Source organism: Eucyclogobius newberryi, unplaced genomic scaffold (genome assembly GCF_026437365.1).
Source record: "Eucyclogobius newberryi isolate DKJ021-1_F unplaced genomic scaffold, fEucNew1.0.hap1 SCAF_8, whole genome shotgun sequence".
Taxonomy (NCBI): Eukaryota; Metazoa; Chordata; class Actinopteri; order Gobiiformes; family Gobiidae; genus Eucyclogobius; species Eucyclogobius newberryi.
In genome coordinates, this window is record NW_027316500.1 from 8,189,099 (window position 1) to 8,210,257 (window position 21,159).

The following is a 21,159-nucleotide window of genomic DNA, read 5'->3' on the forward strand; positions in this document are numbered from 1 at the left end:
TAAATGTATAGCTCTGTATAAATGTGTAATTACAGGAGACACGCCTTTAACCTCAGTTATGAATAAACCTGATGAAAAGATGGTGTGGGTGATAAGAGACAAACGAGAACTGATTTAATGTTGAATGTAGCAAGCTAGAAATTAAGTATGACACTAAAAACCTCAATATACCGGTAATGGCAGTACTGACAAATTATATACTATAGAAGGATGTTAAAGTACACTTTTTTGTCAACAATGTGAAGTTGGTCCTTCAATGTCCCTGGGGTCGATGTCAGAAGCAGAATCTCTGTGCGAGTCACCACTTTAGATGAGCACAATGGTCTGAAAAGCACTCTATAAATGAGTACATTTACCATTTAATAAAAGGCAAGGGAACCAATATTTTAATCCTTCAGTAAAATTAAATATATTGTGAGATACATGAAACACTTGAGAACATCAAAAGAACTAAGTCTTAAAAGCCCTCATACCTAAGTAAGTTTGAAATAGTCTACGTTTATTCCCTTTTGTCAAGGATCTGATAAAAGATCTGGGCATTTAAGGTGTAAAAAGAAAGTTATAACCCACTTATTTTAGTCAAATCAACTGTTCTGGATGAATCAGGGTCAGTTTGTACTCCAAAGGCAAAAATACAACAAATAAGCATAAAAATCACAACATTTTAATAGTTTTTTTTACAGACACTCTCTCTGGACTTTGTTATTACAAGTTCCTAAATGTTTAGTGATATTGACTTCAGCTCTGAAAAAGGAATGATCAAGACCCAGAAAACGCTCAGTTCCGGTGCATTCCTCCCACAGCAGCCTCTCCTTATTTACCCCCAAAAAGTCCAGGAGGAATTTGAAATCAGAGTTACTTCTGTGCACTTATAATCAGAGTATCAGAGTGAATCAGACTGCAGAGAGTCAGCTTCACAAAGAGCCCAACCTGCTGACCTCAGGGTTTTAAAAGCCCAGAACTGGACCCTCTTTCTCTCATTATAAGTTGTACCATGACCTCAAAAAGTCAGTTGATGGGACTTTTATCTAAATTATTACCTTCTGGATCAGTCAGTCTCCAAATGTCTTCAAATAGTTTTCATAAAATGCTGCTCTTAGAACCCTTCAATCAATAAAGAGTCGTTCATAAAAGGGATTTCCTCACTATGGTAATTACTGTAACTGTGATTGAAGTGAGTAATGCAAATGTTAAGAACCAGGAACCACAAGAATACATTTTGGGGCATTTAGATTTACAGATTAAAACTGTGAAACCTGTTGTTTATTGTACAGCACAGTAACAGGAAGCAAAGTGAATGTAATAAATGCATTCTTCACTTCCGTTTCTATATCAAAACACCAATCATGTTTCCTGGACATTTACTTCATACTGATTATTTATTTGACCACAAAATAAAGCAGAAAGTCCTCATGCTTTTACCGTAGTGTGTAAAGTACTGGCATAAAAATCTGTCAATTTTTCACATTGACCTGAATAAGTTACAGCGGTTCTTTCCCTGGCACGGTTCACTCATTATAAATTAATATTTTAAATTAAGCTCTAATTAAACTCCCTGTCGCTCATGGTTGAGGAACGGCAGCCAGTTTTCAGGAGTTCCCGAAGGAGACGAGCCTGTTCCACATCTTTTCAATATCGATGTTGAGTTTGTCGATGTTTGGGGGGTTTTTAAAGAGCAGGTAAGAGCCACAGAGGACGGCGCCGCTGCCACAGAAAAACAGACTGCGGTTTATCACCTGCAACGGAAACGAGAACGCAATTAAGTTTACAGTTTAAAGACACATTGCAGTAGTTTTTCTGGTGGAGGGCTGCGAGTTATGGCATTAAACGTGTTTGGAGGAATAAATTGGGCTATTTGTTTGTGTTAAAAACTGATGAAAATGATGTTATGTTCATGAAAAAAAATGATAATGGTAATGTAAAAATGTAAAAATGTATAACTTCATCAAATCGAAAAGGTGGAGGTGATTATGAGGAAAAAAATATTGTGTGATTCTATTTTTGCAGCTATATCGCCCTTGAATAATGAGACTAATGATTGTTATCATTTTATAGGTTAAATTGCGTGCATTAATGCTTCAGAATTTTCCCAATAATATGAGGTGTTTTTCATACTTTTTATTTGGTTTTTTCTTTACTTTTTTGCTAATTCCAATAAAGTTTTTATCGTTTCAAAACATCTTTGATTCAAATCTTCAGCCATGGCCGGAACTCTTTTCGTTCTAAATATTTCCAGCTGCAAACTCCAAAAATGAACACAAAATCTAAGAATTTTGATTTGAGTGTGATTCTGCCTTTCAAACTGGTTTTATGAAAATATCAAATGCAGTTTTTTGTTTTGATCAAAGTAACAAAGACAAATATGAAGTATATCGCAAACTAATCAATGTTAATATATCACAGAAGTGCTCCAACTGAGATTTACAGTCATTTTATTTACCTTGGATCGGTCTTAGATTGTGCTTTTGGTTTTATATGGACACAGTATAAATTTGGGTGAATTCGCTTGGTCAAAAACAGAACATGTCTTAAAACACACAAGTGTCTTACTTTGTCCTGCCATTGCCAGCGCTCCACAGCTTGATGATATCGTGTCCTTGTGAATGTCACCTGTAATAGAATGAGACCATGAGAGACAGTAAATAACATACAAAGAAAGCCCAGACCTTAGGTTAATATACATTTAAACATTTAAACATAAACAGGTGGTCATCTGTTTAAACATGCTGTGTAAAGTGTAAACTCACCATTGTGTACAGTGGGATTATGGTCCGGGGCATGAACAGGTGCAGCAGGTTATCCACATATTTTCTGAAAAGGAACCACTTTGAGTTGACATGAGCTCTCATCTGAAGAGAAAAAACACATTAACACATTTAGATGTAACAATATCCAAATGTCCTTCAACAGTATTAGCACAATATTAGCCTGCAGTTATGTCTATGGAGATATAGGCCAGGTTCATGGTATTGAGAAAATAGCAAATATCTGAGCTTTAGAAATGCACTTGCCTTGAGAAGCATCAAAACTCCAAGTTCTACACAGGGTTAAACATGTTGCATAGAAACTCCTCGACAATAAAACACTTATATGAAAAGATTGTATACGTGTTTGTGTACGACCTTTCTGCAGTATAATAGCACAACAAAGGGCTGATATTGTTACATCCTTAAAGCTTTGAGTCATTGTGAACACTTGAACGTTGTGTGTGTCGGAGGAAAAACCAAACACAAGCACAAGCTGCACATTCACACACCTTAAAACATCCTTGTCCTGAAGCTATTTGTAATCCAAAGTTTGAGCACGTGCCATTTCCCATTAGCCTTTGCTCCATGTGTCAGAGAGTTTAATTAAGATTGGAGGTTGTTAGCGTTAGCGTTAGCATCTGTGATCATTACTGACATTGTGTTGATGTGATTCTAATTGCCACTGTCATTGTGCTCCTGTCACACCTGACAGAAGGGCAGGCGACATAAGAGGGGAACTGGGGCAATTCACTTTGACGGGCAACGTTTAAAACCAGCTCTGCTCATGGCTGGGGTAATTGTCCTCTGTTGTTAAAAAATAAATCCATAAATTCTGACGTAGATGGTGACACGGTGTTAATGGCACCACACATTTAACCAACTTTTATACAAGCAACTACTATTTTTGGTTGTTTATTTGATATACATAATGTGCAGTATGTTTGGTATGCAGGTTTTAAGGCTTTTTAGATGCATTTAAACTGATTTACTCTACCAATCCCAACAAAGTGTCTTAACCACAATGACCTTGGATACATCATCGAGCCACTGAAGTTATACAATATGAAACGCCAAAGCAAAATGTTTAAAGAAGTTTAACATCTCTAATCAATCTGGCTGGTTTCACCTAAAACTGAAGCTAATTTCACTCAAAATAGATTTAGGGAGAAAAAAGTTTAGGATGAATGCCTATATGACTATCTATCTATCTATCCATCTATCTATTTATGTGTTTGTGTGTTTGTTTGTTTGTTTGTTTGTTTGATTTGACAGAAAATAAGTGGGTTATAGCTTTCTTTTATAGCTTGAACCACCAACTGCCTTTTAAAAATATAACATTGTTTCCCGCCAAACAGGTTCTAGAACATTCTTAGATATCGCACAGAGCTGTAGGTTCCAGTTCCATTACGATACCTCGACGTAGTTGTACATGGCCAGGTCTGCGACGGCGTGATCATCTGGGACTCTTACTCTCGTGTACTCAGGAAGAGCTGCGCCTTTTAAACAGAAATGCAACTGTTTTAACTGAAGTCTTTAATCTGCAGTCCATTCGTTAAAGAAAGAGGAAGAAAAAACGTACTCAAATCATTGTTAAACTGGTCCATAATTTCATCAAAAACAATGCAGTCCTCGAAGCCCTGTAGAGGAAACAATGAGGTTCAAATATTATGAATGGGGTTTAAATAAAGAGAAGGCACAGTTACAGTTATTCTGACGGAATCATGAAAAGCTGAAGAGGCTCGGCTTTTAAAAAATATAGCACAGTAAAAGTGGTGTGACAATGAAATACCACAATCACTTCAAATGGAATAAAATCCAAAAATCCAAGGGTATTAAAGGTAATTTCTTAAGTGTGTGTACGTATAAAATAGGGTCTAAACGTGATTTCAACATATTGGGATATTCAAAAAGACAACTTGACGTGGGATTGTGCGGGTGTGTGTAGTTTCCAGAGACGGGGCAGGTCTCAATACTTTATATTTGCAAGAAATAATATGAATGAATGGCCCGTTACTGATTTAACACATCTGCCGAGAGATTAACAAATGGGATCTTTGTCTTTTGTCCTTCCGTGTCCGTGCACTGACCGCGTTCATGCCCTGTCCGTAGAATGGGACGATGGCGTGCGCAGCGTCTCCCATAAGAACACATTTATCAGCGATGTGGTACGGCGAGCACTTCACTGACACCATGGCCTGAGCGGGCAGCCGGAAATAATCACGCTTCAAAGCTTCACTGCAAAGACATACGAGATTATAAAACACAATGATGTACTGTACACGGGAGAGGAAATAAAAGTAAACACACCTGATCATGTAAAAAGCTTTTGAGAGACATTCTAAGTAAGGCTAAACCCAATAGCCGTTAGCTAAAAAGTGCATAATTATTGAAAAAAGGGACTTAAACAAAAATAAATATATAAATTACGGCTCAATTATGGAAGAATTTTACTGTTAAAGAGATGAAAACATGTCATTCTTTAACTTTTTATTTGTAAAGAGAGTTTGCTGTCTGTTTGTTATTAAAGGAGACGTATTACAAGTAATATGAAAGTATAACATATGCAGATCTCAATTAATTTTACATTTTGATCATCGTAAAATCTAATATTGGTCTAAAACGGCTTAGTAATAGAATCAGGTTAATCACATGTACAGAGAAAGGGGGTAGGTGAAAACAGGAATTTTCCTTGCACTCGAGCCTCAAATGCAGGACAACACAGGATTGTTCCAAATATGACATATGCAAGTTAACAATGATGGAACAAATGTATGACATGTATAAAAGAGCATTTAAGTCGACCTACATAATATGTCTCATTTAAGGTCAAAGATGTAATACTTAAAGTCTTTAAATGGATGCACCACTTAAAGATGTAACCAGGGGGAGCAGCTCATTACGGAGTACGGAGAGCCACAAAGAAAATATGCAAGATTGATTGAACTCTTTTTTACAGTGTGGTTGAAAGCTCTATTTATAAAGAATAAAGCCCATAAATGAGACCTACAGTATGCATTATATTCCTGATTACTCCTCCCAGCTCTCTCAAAGGCAATCCACGGAGAAGCCACTCTGTCATGTCTAATCAAACATGTTATTGGGGCGCATATCTCCACGTCAAAAAAAGAAAGCCTCCTTCACGGCCCTCTTACGTCAACATCACTCACTCACTTCAAATTACAATCCTGCCTGCCACAAACATGCTCCAGTCTGTCCACAGTTTCACACTCCACAGGTTTGGCCCGGGGATGATTGGAGAGCGGGAAACGCCCGTTAAAGCGTGTGAATGCTTCCATAGGGTTTGTGAATGAGTCTGGGAGATTTAAACACCTGCTTCCTACTTTCACGGCTAGAAAATCTGGCTTCACATTCTATCTTCAAGTTGTTTTTTAAATCATTTTTTTTTAATTGATATCAAATGTTTTATTATTCCACTGAAACGTTTTAATTTATGTGGCAAATTGAATATTCAAAAGTATTTTTCTTGAACAAAATTATCATTGGGTAATTGTTTCCCTCTGATTGTACCTAATGTTTTTCGGGTTTTGTTGATATCCAAAGCGTAGTCTGATTTACTGACAAAGAATAATTCATCACAAATCTTTTCAGAAATATCTCGTTTGCTCAAATGCTAAATAAGACACCAAAAATGTCATTTATGATTTATTTCATTGAGCTAAGTTTAAAATTCTTGATTCATTTTGTCGACATATTTCAACTTGTAAAAATATACAACATGTACAGATTGTGTCACATGTAATATATTAACAAAATAAATAAATTGTTTTAAACCTGGCTCAAATAAGAACCAAATAAGTAAATTGTACGTCATTGTGTGCATTTTAACCCATTAATTTCATATAAAACATGAATTATCTTCATTCTAAACTACAGAAACAGTTACATTAATCATTCTAAAGGTAAGTTCCTCTTCACCTGTCATGTTTGTCTTAAAAACATTGAGGTGAGTGTGTTTGCAGCAGGTTTAAGCACTCACTCTCCGATCAGAGGAATGGCATCAGGGAAGTATTTGCTGAAAAACTCCAGGACCTCTTCTCCCGTGGTGACCTTCTCAAACTCTTCAAACGGCATGAAGAGCGTGCAGGTGAAGGTTTTGTCCTGGGGAAGGAAAGAAACAACATATTAGACACTTATCGTCACATCTCATTCAATAAAAAGCTGGGCATTCAAACTGAGTGGAGCAAGAAGGATCACACTTTTAGCCTTTGTCACATCTCCAGAGCTAATCATGCTCTTTACCAACTTTGTGATCACTACAATGCTTTATTATGAAACAAAGACATAGATTTCTGTCTTTACAATATCATCTTGTTAGGAAATACAGCCTGTACTGTAATACGAGGCAAAGGATTGAAAGTACTTTGGACACATTAGCAATTTATTACTTTGTTCTCAAGACCTACTTACATATATTATAGAGTTCTAATGAATAAGACCAAAATAGCCGGGAAGGAAATTAAAACGCGAGCTTAAATGGCAGGGCAAATTACTGTCCGTCAAATGATCATGAACCATTAGGAATCGTTGAAAAAACTATTTGATTAAAATGGACTAACTGCCCCTTCCTACTTTCTGCCATGATTGAGAAACAAAGTCACTATATGAGGCTTGTTTGGAAAAAGTCCACTGCAAGTTTCATTCATTTATATTTTTAGATAACCGTGTTTGCATCTTTTTATATATAAACTCAGCCACTTTGATATGACCTACATTTAGAACATTACCTACCTCAAATATATATATTATTAATGGTATAAGATTATAGAGCTCATGATTGTTCTTCCAAGAAACAGTAATATGACTTTTTTTTTACCGTTTTTAACATTTCAAACTTAATTTCAACACCAAGGAAAAGGCTCAATACTCAAACAACGCTCTTTTTTAGACAATAGACGGTCATTTTCAACCCAAAATAATACTATTTATCTGTTACTATGAGGTATTTTACTAGTTCTAAAACTGTTCAGGAAAGATCAAACTTTGGACTGTCGATATCTGGTTTTCAATACTTTCTACATTACAAACTAGCCTGTATAACATAACTGATCCGTACTAGGAATGTCAAGATAATCGTGATTATTTAGGACCCAATATAATCGTAAGAAATGGAAAAAAAATAATAATAATAACCATGACTAAGGTTTTAATTCAATCGATAGTTACAAGAAATACATCTAAATATAAAGTCACACAAAGTCTACAAACTTGAGAAATAGTAAAGTGTTAGATGAGACTTCACACGCTCTCAGTAATAATCGTCAAATCCTCATGGTTTTTTTCATAATTATTGGTTAAAATTGGTCAACAATGATTTTCAATGGTTTCATGTAGGTTTTTGTTTGCTACAAAGTGACACACGACAGATCCATCTTTTCCTTGCCGCTCCTCCAAAGATCCTCCTCTTCCTGCGTCACGTTCGCACACCTGGGGAAACCTGGGAAACTGGAGCACTGGATGACAGCCAAAAGCACTCAGCCACTTTGAGCGCCTCACGCCAAAAGAGCAAAACTGTGTCAAGCTAAGAGGCGCCAGCCCATGGAAACGATGGCGCTGAGGTACTCCAACTGTGTTTTGTGTGTTTGTCTTTCTACACTTTTGACAAATCCAAGACTAAATGAATAAGAAGCCTTGACTAAACTAGAAACATAGGTAACACTATTTTTTTTATAAGCATTAATAAAGATCAGATTAGCTTATATAACATTATCTGTCCTTTTCCTCTGTATCTACCTGCGTTGCAACAATGAAATGTCCCCATGTGTGTACAATTAAAAAAAGGAATATCTTAGCTTAACTACTTAATAGAATAACCCTTGCTCCTAAATTAAGACGTTACTAAGCCTGCATCACTCTTAAGTATTAGTTCATTATTAATTATGTCTTTTTGCATGATTTATTAAGGATACTTAAGATGGAGCACTTATAAACGGGTGAATTAATAAAAATATGTATTATTTAATCATCCTCATGGCAATAATTAAACAAGGAATCTGAAATGAGCAGGAAAAAATGAAAAACTGTGCTGAACTGACCTGTAAAATGTTTGGGTACGTTTAAGTATTGCGCAAGTTTGTTTTGTTTTTCAGCTCTTTTTTACTGGACGATAAACGGAGACAGACACGGGAGGACAGGGGAGGACAGGGGAGGACAGGGGAGGACAGGGGAGGACAGGGGAGGACAGGGGAGGACAGGTGGAAGGAGACGTTGGGGTTGGTCCACAGTAATTAGCTCTGGAGGATTACATAAAGGTCAAGAGTGGGGAGAGCTGTCCAGTGCTGACACCGGGGGACAATTATGCACTCACTTTAATGGAATTATTAGTTTTTGCTTCATTCTGAGGCTGATTTGATGCTTTTTAGAGTCATATGAAGTTAAAGCACTCTACAGTGTTCCCAATTCGCTTCGTTATGGTAATCCAATATCCAAAGGCTGAAAGTCTACAAATAATGATTAAAATGTATTGCTCTGAGCACAGCAGGAGATATTCTGTGTCTATGGAAACTATGACAACCATAAATCATGCCATTATTACAGCTACAATTATAGTTATATTATATGTAATATAATATGTTTAATATGAATAATATTTATGTAAAAGGTTTTGTCACATATTTTTATGCAAAATCCACTTCTGAGAGCTTTTGACCTTCTATTAGTGTTAATTGTACCTCAAAACAATCCCCAAAAGAGTTATTTCTTGCCTCCGTGCATTTACCAGATTTAATCAATTGAAACGGTTGTTTTTTTGGAGAGAACACAAATGTGATGCGGTGCAGAGATACTCCACCTCCTCCTCCTGTCTCTGCCCCGTCTGCACTTTTCACTTTTCTACAACATGTATGTAATCCTAATCATTAAATAAAAAGTCTAAAAACGGCAAATATAGCAAAATATGGGACTATTATAATATTGTTCCTATGTTTTGGAGAGAATGTTGTGTATTGAGGACACATAGAGTCCTTTTAGTCTTTTAGAAAAGCCTTTGACGGATGCAATCAGTGCATCCAGACATCCTGCAGTGATTTCACAGCCCTCGTCCATGTCAGCAAGAAAACATCATAAATTCTCACCAGATTTGGCAGCGCGATCATCATGAAGGTGTTTCTGGGCCAGATGTGCAGGTAATTAGGCTCCATGGCAAACTGCAGAGCACAACCACACAAAAAAATTACTTTGAATGATAAATTATACAACTCTCTCACTAAGGACGTTCTTCTCTGATGGATCACTTTGAGTTGTTGTTGACTCTTTTTGGTTAGTTTTCATTTGAATTGAACATCACCTCAATAACTGCAGCCTTTGTGATTTTTGCTAAGTGCGACCATTGGGATTGCACTTATCCCTTCGCTTCCAGTTCCTGTGCGTAAATGTAGTACTCACGTCTCCGTCTCTAGGGGGCATAGTGAGCTCCATGTATCCGTGTGGGATGTAGGTTTGGCTGTAGTTGAATCTGCTGCGTCTCAGGAACTGTTTTCGAATGGCAGAAAAAGCCCCGTCGCACCCGACTATGAGGTCTGCCAAGATGTGCTCCTTTGAACCGTCAGCTCTGCAAAACAAGAGGGGGAAATCAGGAATAAACCAGGACTAAAGTAAGATTAAACAAAGTTAAACCAGGCCAGGACAAGACAATGACTAAACCAGGACTAAACTTCAACTAAACCAGGTCTAAACAAGGATCATGTCGTCACAATCTCAACACTTCATACACAATGTTAATTTTAATACCACAATGACAATCACAATTTTTCAGCACAAAATAATAGTAATTTAATTATGTTACCATGTTCTGATAAAGCTCGGGATTATTCCAAATCTCCATAGGAAAAGTCCAATATGTCCATTTTATAGTTTTTTATAATATTGGTAATTTCTCAAATCTTGTTTCGATACATGTTTTAGTGATGAATAGTATCTGTTTTTCAATATTTTTACTATGACTCCACTGAGACTAAACTGACTAAACTAGGGTTTTAACCAGTCCAGGACTAAACCTGTTTTAAAGTAGGACCAAACCAGGACTAAACAATGCTCCACAAGACTAAACCAAGACTATACAATGCTAAATCAGTTTAAACTAGAACTAAACCAGGACAAAATCAGGACTTAAACCAGCTCAGGACTACATCAATACTAAACCAGGACTAAAACCAGTCCAGGATTAAAACATAATTTAACCAGGAATAAATCAGGGTTACACAAAATTTGCGACATTCCTGGTCCATCCCAAGTTCCCAACATCAGCAGAACTAGCTCGTTTTTGTTTTATGTTTTCTTGAGTTTGGTGATCTGGTTTTCTGTGATGTTTTAGACATGTTTTAGTCCTGGTTTAGACTTGATTTTGTTTTCCCATTTAGTCTTGCATTAAATGTCCTGGTTTAATCCTGATTTAGACCTAGTTTAGTCCTGGTTTAGACCAGATTTTTCTTCTGGAATATTCTTGCATTATATCCTTGGTTTAATCCTAAATTAGATGGTTTTAGTCTGTTTAGTGCAGTTCTTGATCTCGACAATTTTGAAATAGCACCACTGATTCTTTAAATCTATGTAAGACCATGTTTAGACCTGGTTCAGTCCTGTATTTATGTGGAAGGTTTTGTGCTAAAAAATAAAGCAATTGCCTCTAAACGATTGTGAAAGAATGATTGTGAAAAGTCATTGCCTTGTTGGACGTCACCTTGAGGTCTCCTGATGAAAAATAGGTGTAGATTTGATTTGATCACCTGTGGTGATTACGTGCATTTCCTGGTCTCTATGTAAGCACAGTCTCATTTCCCTGTCATCAGACGACAGTGGAACATTTGATTAAACTCAAACCAGAGGAATATAAGCTGCTATTCTGAGGGCAATGAATAAACAGCATCATCTGATATATGAATGATGAGGCCAAAATGAATAAATCAAAGATGTTTGGAACTCTCTCCATGTTATAGTGTTATCAACAGCATTCATTTATCTGGCTTTTGAGGTTTTTTTTTCTTTAACTCTATTTTTATTCCTTCTATCAGAGAAGTGTTTGTTTGTTTGTTTGTTTGTTTGTTTGTTTGTTTGTCTGTTTACCTTGACATATCTGGAGAATGGATGAAAGAGGCAAAAGAAATCCAGAAATGATCCCATAGTACACTAAACCGAGGAAGCGTTCTTGCTTTCTCGTACTTGTGATGTTGTTCTAAAGAAGTTGAACTCCAGAAGGTATTGTCATCCTTCGTCCCCCGGAAGGAAGACCGAAAGCTCAAAGACAATTTTGCAAAAGTGTCCTTTAACATTGTGCTAAAGAGTTAGTGAGCTCCAAGAACTAGTTAGACAGATTTCAATACCTACTTCTCCCATTTGTGGTGTGACAGGGACACCAGCTTAAAAGGACACATAGTCCAAAGTGACTTTTTTGAGCTTTTAACCATGTTCTAACATTGTTCACTCACCAAAAACATAACTGGAGTAGCGTTTAGCTTCATTCACTCTAGTTTGATGAATCCTGTTTAGAAAGTCCTCTTCTCTCTGAGCGTCAAAAACACTAGTTTTTTCGATCTGTGACGAGGCTCTGAGAAACTTCTCTGCTGTTTTTTAAGTTCATAAATCACTCCCATATAATCATGATCAGTACAACTGTGTTCTGAGACCCGGAAGTGAGATTCCAGCTTGAAATGCCTTGAAATGTTTATCTTATAGTGAGTGTCATTCCCTCTGCAGCCAGTAGATGGGCCCAAAACTCAGGCAGTCCTGGGGGAATCAGCAAAGATCCAAATGTATTTTTTTAAAAGATGAGATGTTGGTTGATGCTGATTCCCGCTTTCATTTAAAAACATTTCACATACAAACATACGGTAACTACAATCTTCCGGTACAAACCAATTTTGCCACCAATTGCCACAAATGCACTAAATCCCATTTGCACTGAAAGCAATATTTTAAAAATTGCTATGGCGTTTGACCCAGAAAAACCTCCCCTTGTTTGACGCAAAACCAAGCCTCACTCGTCTAATTTAGAACTAGCTTGAAGGTCTTTCATAAGCAGTGAATGAACATACAACATAACGACACAGCAGAGGAGAAACAGAGGAGATATGGGATTGTGTTGATTATTCGCAGTGTGAGTGAAACAGAAGAACCCTGAGGTGCCTTCACTGTTAATTAGGTTGTAAATCGTGCGTCACTTTTAACTCAAGGACATTTAATCTCCAAACTCACATAAAACTTTAAACACTGCACCCGGTTTATTGCGGTCAATACAAGGACATGACCCCAAAGGATAAAAGTAGGATTATAAGGGCTTTGGGCGTCTTCTCAGAGTCAATCCAGAAATCTTTAATGTCATGGAGGTGAAGACGTTTTGTCTTTCAGCACTATTGTCAAAGGGCAGAGGAGGCACAGCCGGTTGAGTGTTTGCCCACTAATGTAACCGGGTCTACAAGTGGTGCAAGGAAGACGGTTTCCCTCATCATTAGCTTACTTGAGTTGTATTTTAATTAATGAATACATGTTTGAGTGACCATTCAAGGCTTCAGTGATTAGATATGGTCAGTTTTCACCTTACTTGTGATCAAAGGTGGGTAACATATCCAAAAATTGCACTCAAGTAAGAGTTAAGTTACTTCAAAATAATATTATTCAAGAAGTATAGAGGTACAAGAAATGACTCAAGTAAGAGTAACTTTCAAGACATAACAACAAATGATTTATAATTTGAAGTTAATGTAATGAGAACAACAAATCATGAAATAATGCACATTATTTTCAAAGGATAAACATAAATGAGAAGACTGAATCATATGTGAAGGAGCAGTGCAAGAAACACTTATGTGTAAATAATTGAATACTGTCAACATAAAGCTTCTGTCACTTTTAGATTTACTCCCAAGAAGAACCAACACTTTTACTTCAGTAAAACATATTACTCCAGCAGGAGTGATAGAAATACAATGTTTTAACTCAGCACAAACCACCTCTGATTGTGATTCTGTGGAAATGGTTTGTATAGTGTCTTGAAGGAACCATCTGATGCTGTGATGGGCGCACGGAGACTAGAACTCTCTGGTCATGTTATGTGCTGGTGATTCATGACAATGTTTGCACAAACTCTGTGTTGGTTTCTTTCTACAGTTTAAGATGGAGCAATAAGAGTCTGCCGCTGTCGGCTGCTCTGACTTGTTTATGTAAAGTTCATTACAAGCGACAATCGTAAACATATTGTAAACTGATTGTAGGTTTTGAACAAATAGTGGTAACAGACTCGCACTGACCCCACAGACATGACGAGTGCCACGAGGAGGAAAATCCTCTAGTGCAGCACACTTTAGGTGGTAGACCAGGAGGGTAATGAATAATTCAAATAATCATAGACTACTGAAATAATCAACTATTCCAATAATAATGTATTACCATCTGGAGCATAATAGCACGGTTATGGAATAAAATGAGGCAAGAAGAACTTATATTGGCATATTTTTCAGTTTACACTGGCAATCGATGAAGTCTGTCCTAGATTTAATAAATAAAGACCAATACATGTTCAGACAGGAGTTCTAAAGAACATGTCCATGGCCCAGTTTAGCAAACATCTCAGTCCATTAGCTTTCATAAGCCACTGCTCTTCAGTCTGTGAGTGTTTACCTGACAAAGGTCATGGTTCCTGTCTCTGCGTTCCAGTCCTGCAGTTTGTGGTCGAAGTTCAGTTTGGTGTTTGAATACCGCTCAGCCTCTTGCAAAAAAACACAGCATAGGTGAGCAGTGCACAAGAAACATCTTCATACATTTTTATCAAGATAAAGATCCCAAAGTTCAGGACAGAAAACAGAAAATAACACATGGTAGTTTGACCTGACATGACATGAGTGACACTTTTAACTCATAACAACAAGTACATACAAACATCAGTGTTTGTCAAATCAATATGTCCATGTGGTGTTTCAAGTAATACAATATGAAACTATAAAATAACTAGTTCATTATTTTACATTTGTTCATTGTAAACTGCAATTCTGATCTGAAATGGCTTAATAATATTAACAGATCCATTGATTTCCTGTTTAACTGAAAGGTCCAGCCTCTTTAAAGTATAATGTTGATTGGTGAATGTCTAGTGACGTGCTGCACTTTTAGTTTCGCAGATAAATAGACACGACGAGCTTTAGCTTCTACCAACACCTAGATCATTTCATTGTTTTGAGTTGTTTGATTATTTGATTACTCTGATTTTAAGTTGCCCAATTGACAATGAGATTACTGCTTTTCACTGGCTGTGTTTCCACCTCTGCAGGCTTTGACAAAGTAAGAAAGACAATATAAAAGCAATAATGATTAAGATTGAAAGAGTTGTTTCATTGTACTCTGCCAAAAACAACAGTTACTCTAGAAATCCACTGATTAACTGACACGTGGGATTTTGATGATAAGATTTCTGTAAACACACGGCCAGAAAACAGACCTAATTATTGAGTTATCTGATTATTGTAATTATCCTATTTTTACTGGCCATACAAAAGAATAAGGGAACACAATTATAAAATGTTAACTAAAGGTTTCGTTTACATAATATATCCCCTTAAAGTTGTAGTTTAAGCTGCAATTAGTGCAAAAACATATGCAAAAACGGATTTAAAAAATGTATAACATTTTTAAAAACAATTTTTACCTCTTTTAGCATTTCATTTTGTATTTCTTGTCACAGTAATAAAGCTGTCGTTTGAAGAAATGTCATGAAACGCAATCACGCCCTGCGACTGTCTGACTTCATCTGTGGGATTCATCAGAAGTGTAGAAGACGAGGACTTGGGCAAAAAGTCCCCAGACTAAACTGAAATTATCTCCAGTGTATAGAATTATGCTCCAAATCATGTAGGAATTGAGGCTAATTTAGGGCAAATACTGAAGATAAGGATTCATTGAGGAACTGTATTCATTATTAATGTTGAACATTGCATACAAGGAGCTGAGTATAGTGTTTCAAATCATTATAAAATAAGTCAATAAGCCAAGTTCAACCTGGGAATCACAGGCTATAACAATCACTTCTCATACTTATTAAATTACACTTTCTCCATAGAAACTTGTACCTTACATATCTTGACCCTTACCCAGTCTTTCTTCTGTTTAGTTAAGGTCAATTTCTTTTTCTCACCTGTGAGCAGCTGCTTGTTCAGATTGGCTCGGTCCACAGAAAGAATGTACTGGAATAGACATGAGAAATAATGTGTTAAATTGTATTGTGAATGTGTGAAAACTGCATTATATCAAATGTAAAGTCGCTGTTCTCCAGTGTTCACGACCAATTATACTATCTATGTATTATATTAAACAATGACAGATAAATAGATTCTTTGTTGTGAGTAAAAAGTGAGTAATATTCTTAATTGATTAAAATTATTTACAAAACAATAATTCAGTGATTAGGACCTCTTAAAACCTCTAAAACTTAACACTTTTGAACATTTTTATCCAACATGCTCGAATATAACTGAGGCCTTACACACAAAATAAATCAGTACTTTTATATTCACTTTTTTAGTACAAATTTATGGCAATTTTAACTTTTGGCACAGAAAAATATAGATGTACGACTTGATCCCAAACATTTAATTAACTGTATATATTTTACAGACATTTGGGCAGTGGATAAAGCTCATTAACTGCAACGACTAATCAACTAAATGTCACTATTCAAACTATGAAAAAGGTTGTATTTTGATCATTGCAATCGTTACCTGGAATAAACAGACTCTAAAACACTTACAGAAAGGCAGTTTTATAACAAAACCGGCAACATTATGAAATCATAAGTATCAAAAATGAAAAAGCTCTTTCTGTTCAACTTTCTGTAGCATTTAAATAGGAACAGACACTGGACACTTTGACTTTTAGAGATGATTTAAATGGTGTATGTTTATTCTCTCTCTGGTTGTCACTCACTTCACGTCCGTCATACGCATCACAGGAAGTTTGCGTGGGCTGAGCAAGCACCAGCCGCGTAGACTCATTATGTAGGTGATAATCTAAGGGAAAATTAGCGGGGAAAGGTGGGAAGCGCAGCTAGACATTTCTCAATTATGGCTCAAAGTCGCCCACGGAATATTTGCTGGTTTGATCTCTCTCCAGTGTGTGCGCCCTTAGGCAAGACACTTTATCCGCCCACATACATAATGGACTCATGTTAAGAGCTTTGAGTGCTGGTGAACGTTCATTCAACTGTGAAATACATTCATTTAACCAGAAATTCCCCACTATCATTCACACTATTAGACATATTTTTAGATCAAACTGAAGCAAAACACTCATCTATATTGCGTAGTAAACACTATTTTTAGAACGTTTTAGTTAGGACTGTAAGCTAATATATAACACCTGGTTTGGACCCAGTTTGAATCTATATGTACACTTTATTTGGTGCTGTTCTCGTCCTGGTTTAGTTCTGATCTAGTTAACGTTATTTTATAGGTTTAGTCCCAGTTTAGTCCCAGTTTTGATGTGGCGTGAGTCTCCATTACAATCGAATACGTATGAGCTCAGAATAAAGCCGCTGCTCCCTCACAGAGTGCACTGTTTTAAGATGTTGAGGTCTTTGTTTCACTGGACAAATATAAGTCTTACCTGTCCTTTCTTGCCGTACGGGATCGGAGACTGTTTTCCGTTCGGGGAGTGGATCATTCGAGCGTGCATGGGGATTCCCTGGGACACGATCTGAACGCGACACACAAGGCAAGCGGTTTAATTCATTTCTTTATTTGGTCTTTGAGAAGGTCTGAGCAAAAGATGTCATTTTAATTGAATTGTGATCAAACAGTCGGAGAAAGCGTTTGTTCACTTTTACATCGACAACTCTATAAGCCAATAAAAGCATGTTGTTTATGGCAAAAACGATGTGTGTTAACCTGATGGTCTGTTTTGTGTATGTTTATTCATTATTAAAAGCCGTATTTATTAGTTTATACACTTTTATTGATTATTATGGAGAAATAATTATGATGTATATATGTTTTTTTGTATATGCCAGTCCTAAAAGCTGGGGTGCCTGACTTTAATTTTGGTGAAAAGTATATGATAAAGGCACCAATTTGTGACAAAAAAACATCTGCCGCTCATGATAAAGTAAATGTATCAACCCAAAAGCAAGAGCAGAACGCAGCAGTGTACTGACTGACTGAGTTTTGGTGTTCCATCCAGTTTCACTTCGCCATCAAAAATAAATAAAAATTGTCCTAAAGTTGTGCACGTGTCTAAAATGAATACACGTGGATATTAAAAAATTGCCAAAAGGAAGAAATATACATATTTTTCCAGCTTTAGGTTAAATTTCTTATTCAGAAATATACTCAACTTATGCATTTGGACTGGTTAATTAATAGGTGCAATTCACCAAAGTATAGTTACAGTTTACAAAAGTGGAACAACAGGCAAATAGTGCTGCTTTTCTGTTGCGAGTAAAGGTTTTACTTGACGCAGACAAACAAGGCCAAATGTGGTCATGCAACAAATAACAGTAAAACATGTGTGAATGAAAACTCTATTCAAAGTAATCCGAGCTGCCCGCACATGTCCACCCATCAGCCAATCAGAGCACAGTCTTCAGTAGATCACATGGTTCACATTTCCTAACAGAGTTGACAGCACTTTACACAGACGAGTTAATGATTGTACCGTCTCTTCCATCCCCACGTGTTTCAGCGCTGACCGACCGCGATGAGACAAGGCCAGGTTTATGCTTCTGCCTTTCACCACTTTAGCTGTTCTGATGTCTGAAGAACACGCAATCATGAGTCCAATATTATAATACTTTTACAGTGTTGTTGTTTGAAAAGGGTGTACTTTATGTTAATTCTTTACCTTCTCGACTTTCAAAAACTTGAACCTCAAAACCTCTTTTGGCAAAAAAGCAGGCATTGAGTGCTCCCACCTGCAATGGAATAAACAAAGACATTTAGACTCACTCAAACAAAGGACCTCATTCTTAACTAACAAACATTCAACATTTGAGGATTTTCAGTTTTCAAGCGTCTATAGAGTTATATAGGCCACTATCTGAGATTATATTATATTCTACAACAGATATTCAATCGCATATGGACCTGTCACTCACAATAACTACTACTATAATACTATTGTTTAATAAATCATAGATTGGACAATATTCAATTTATTTTTGTAACACCCAAAATCACAACAGCAGTTTCTTCGAGGGGCGACAGTGATAGCAATATATTCTGTATAGGCTCAACAGTTTATAATACAATAACGTTTGAGATATACACCTCAAATAAGTACATTCTGTGACTAACGTTGAAAATAACTAACGACTAAATGGTAAATTCTGCTTTTTATTAGTTGAAAATCATTTTTAAAGAAGAGTGCACACTTGGATTTACTATAAGACTGTCCTGCTTTAGTGGTATTGTGTTATATCATGAAGTAGTTTCAATATTCTCATTTCTCTTGATATTTTGCAAATTGAAACATATTCGAAGCGAGGGACACAGATTAATGGTCAATTAAGTAATTCAATCAGAAAGATACACAGCTTTAACAAAGTATTACCAGACTTGAAACATTACATTTTGGTCTGTTTCACAATGCCATGTTTGTTACTGAAGTTATAGAGGTGGAATCACTTCAGTTTGCTGTGAAAAAAACAAATTAAAATGCACCGCATATGATCATTTGGGCCAATTCCCCAGGCCATAGAGTGGAGACCCCTGACTTAGACAAACTTAATTAAGTCACAAGGGAAATTACATGGACACAAAATAATAACAAAGAGCAAAAAATGGTAATGCAATGATTAAAGTAGCAAAGATAGAAACAGATGTGTTACTGTTGCCGCCAATTATGTGCACAGAAGTCACAGAGGCTCACTCAGACACACAGGTGAACAAGCAGGTTTTTGAAACGTTTGTGTGTTTGTGACTTGTAATCGTGGTTTTGTGTATTCCACGGTCATGATTTGAAGGCAATTTTGATACGAGCTCACTTTTAATGAGCACTTATGTCAACAAATAAAGCACAGTTGTGAACATAATAAATTGGCTCTTGTGGAATCTATGGAAAGACTGCAGCACACAATGCGCCAGTAGCATGGACGCAATTTAAATTAAAAAGTAAAATGACATTACATTGTCTTAAGAGGAAACATGTATTTGTTTTATTATCCATAAATATATACTAGAACACAGTAATGCATGCACAAAGAGCAAAATCAATTATTAGGGTGAAACAAGTAGGTTATTTGTTGTCCACATTTGACCATTTCAGACCACATTATTTCCACTTCAGAGGATGACCACAAAACCACCAAGACAGGAGGAGAACATGCAAACTCCTCAAAGAAACCAGAGATCTTGCTAGACCTTGTGAATTTTGATTGGGCAAGAAAAAGCGTTGGTACTTTGCACACTTGATTTCTGTTTCATGATTCAATAAAGTGTGACTCTTCTGGTAGATCAGTAGCTCATACACAAACAATCAATAATTTACTTGTATGATTTTATCTTACCAAGCCACCGCCCACAACAGCCACTACTTTCTGCCTGTCCGATTTGATGTCTGTTGGCTCCATTTTTGCTGAAAACGTCAGACAGACCTGAGGCTATTATTCTGGCCTCTGTCCCGTTTCTAACTGACCCTGCAAGTTTGTAGTGGGTTTATTACAAGAGGCGGGACTTCAGAGTGTCATAACCTCAAGGTAAACAGTTGATAACAGAGTGGAACCTCGTGATTGTCTAATGCAGTTATGTAGTGTTTTTTTTTCTTTCTCTTTTTCTGCATAACATAAGCAAACATCAGCCAAAGCGTCGCAAAGTTTGGGAGGGCGCAGAGCCATGGCAAAAGGGCCGCGCAACAGAAAAACGCCCAGTGCCAACACGGGGTTAATCTCTAAATGCAAATGTGGAGGAGGGGGCCCGGGAGGGAGTCAGCCTCTGTGCCCCTCACTCATGTCTGCAGCGGGTCAGAACCGGGGTCAGAACGCGTCACGGCTTCTGCCCTGGTCCTCTTCCTGCTCGTGTCCTCCTCCACTTTTCGAGTCTTATTTGTTCCGCTTCTGACGGCCAGTTTGGTGATATAAAGCATTTCTGAAGAAAATGTGTGCATTCACTGCGTTGATCCCATTGCACTTTTCGTGTTAAATTGTGATATAAACGCACAGAAAGCAGTCTGTGTTGTGCCATTTCTTCATAGCTTCATAAAGAAACCAAAGAAGCCAAAGTCACAATTTGTTAATGAGACTAAAAATGGGGTAATTTAGCTTATTTAAACTGTGATTATTACTATTTCTGAGTAGTATGCAATTATACAGTTGCTATATGGTTATATAGGTGGTGGGTGGCAGACTTGTTAGGCCCGAGCGCCACAAGCTGGCGAGAGGCCTATTAATCTCGTAAGGCCGTGCGAAGCGCTCGCCCACTTCCAA

General features: G+C 36.9%; 1 protein-coding gene across 1 annotated transcript; it reads right to left on the reverse strand.

Moving 5' to 3' along the window:
• Nucleotides 1-1,561: 1,561 nt before the first annotated feature.
• Nucleotides 1,562-20,385, reverse strand: kmo (kynurenine 3-monooxygenase). The gene is made up of 15 exons (XM_072437305.1): nucleotides 20,245-20,385; nucleotides 18,582-18,651; nucleotides 18,396-18,493; nucleotides 17,349-17,438; nucleotides 15,883-15,931; nucleotides 14,376-14,463; nucleotides 10,149-10,314; nucleotides 9,839-9,910; nucleotides 6,745-6,866; nucleotides 4,835-4,982; nucleotides 4,327-4,384; nucleotides 4,161-4,243; nucleotides 2,748-2,849; nucleotides 2,551-2,610; nucleotides 1,562-1,736 (listed from the first exon to the last, which is right to left on the reverse strand). Exons 1-15 carry the CDS (start codon nucleotides 20,305-20,307, stop codon nucleotides 1,590-1,592), a joined length of 1,416 nt encoding a protein of 471 aa, XP_072293406.1. The 5' UTR covers nucleotides 20,308-20,385; the 3' UTR covers nucleotides 1,562-1,589.
• Nucleotides 20,386-21,159: the final 774 nt, after the last annotated feature.

Bases quoted from the DNA above. Each gene is read 5' to 3' on its own strand.
- kmo (XM_072437305.1), bottom strand. From the start codon at position 20,307: ATGGAGCCAACAGACATCAAATCGGACAGGCAGAAAGTAGTGGCTGTT. The intron at 18,494-18,581 runs GTAAAGAATTAA...CGTGTTCTTCAG, and splicing joins AGTTTTTGAAAGTCGAGAAG to ACATCAGAACAGCTAAAGTG. The intron at 17,439-18,395 runs GTACAATCATTA...TGTCGCGTTCAG, and splicing joins ACGTGGGGATGGAAGAGACG to ATCGTGTCCCAGGGAATCCC.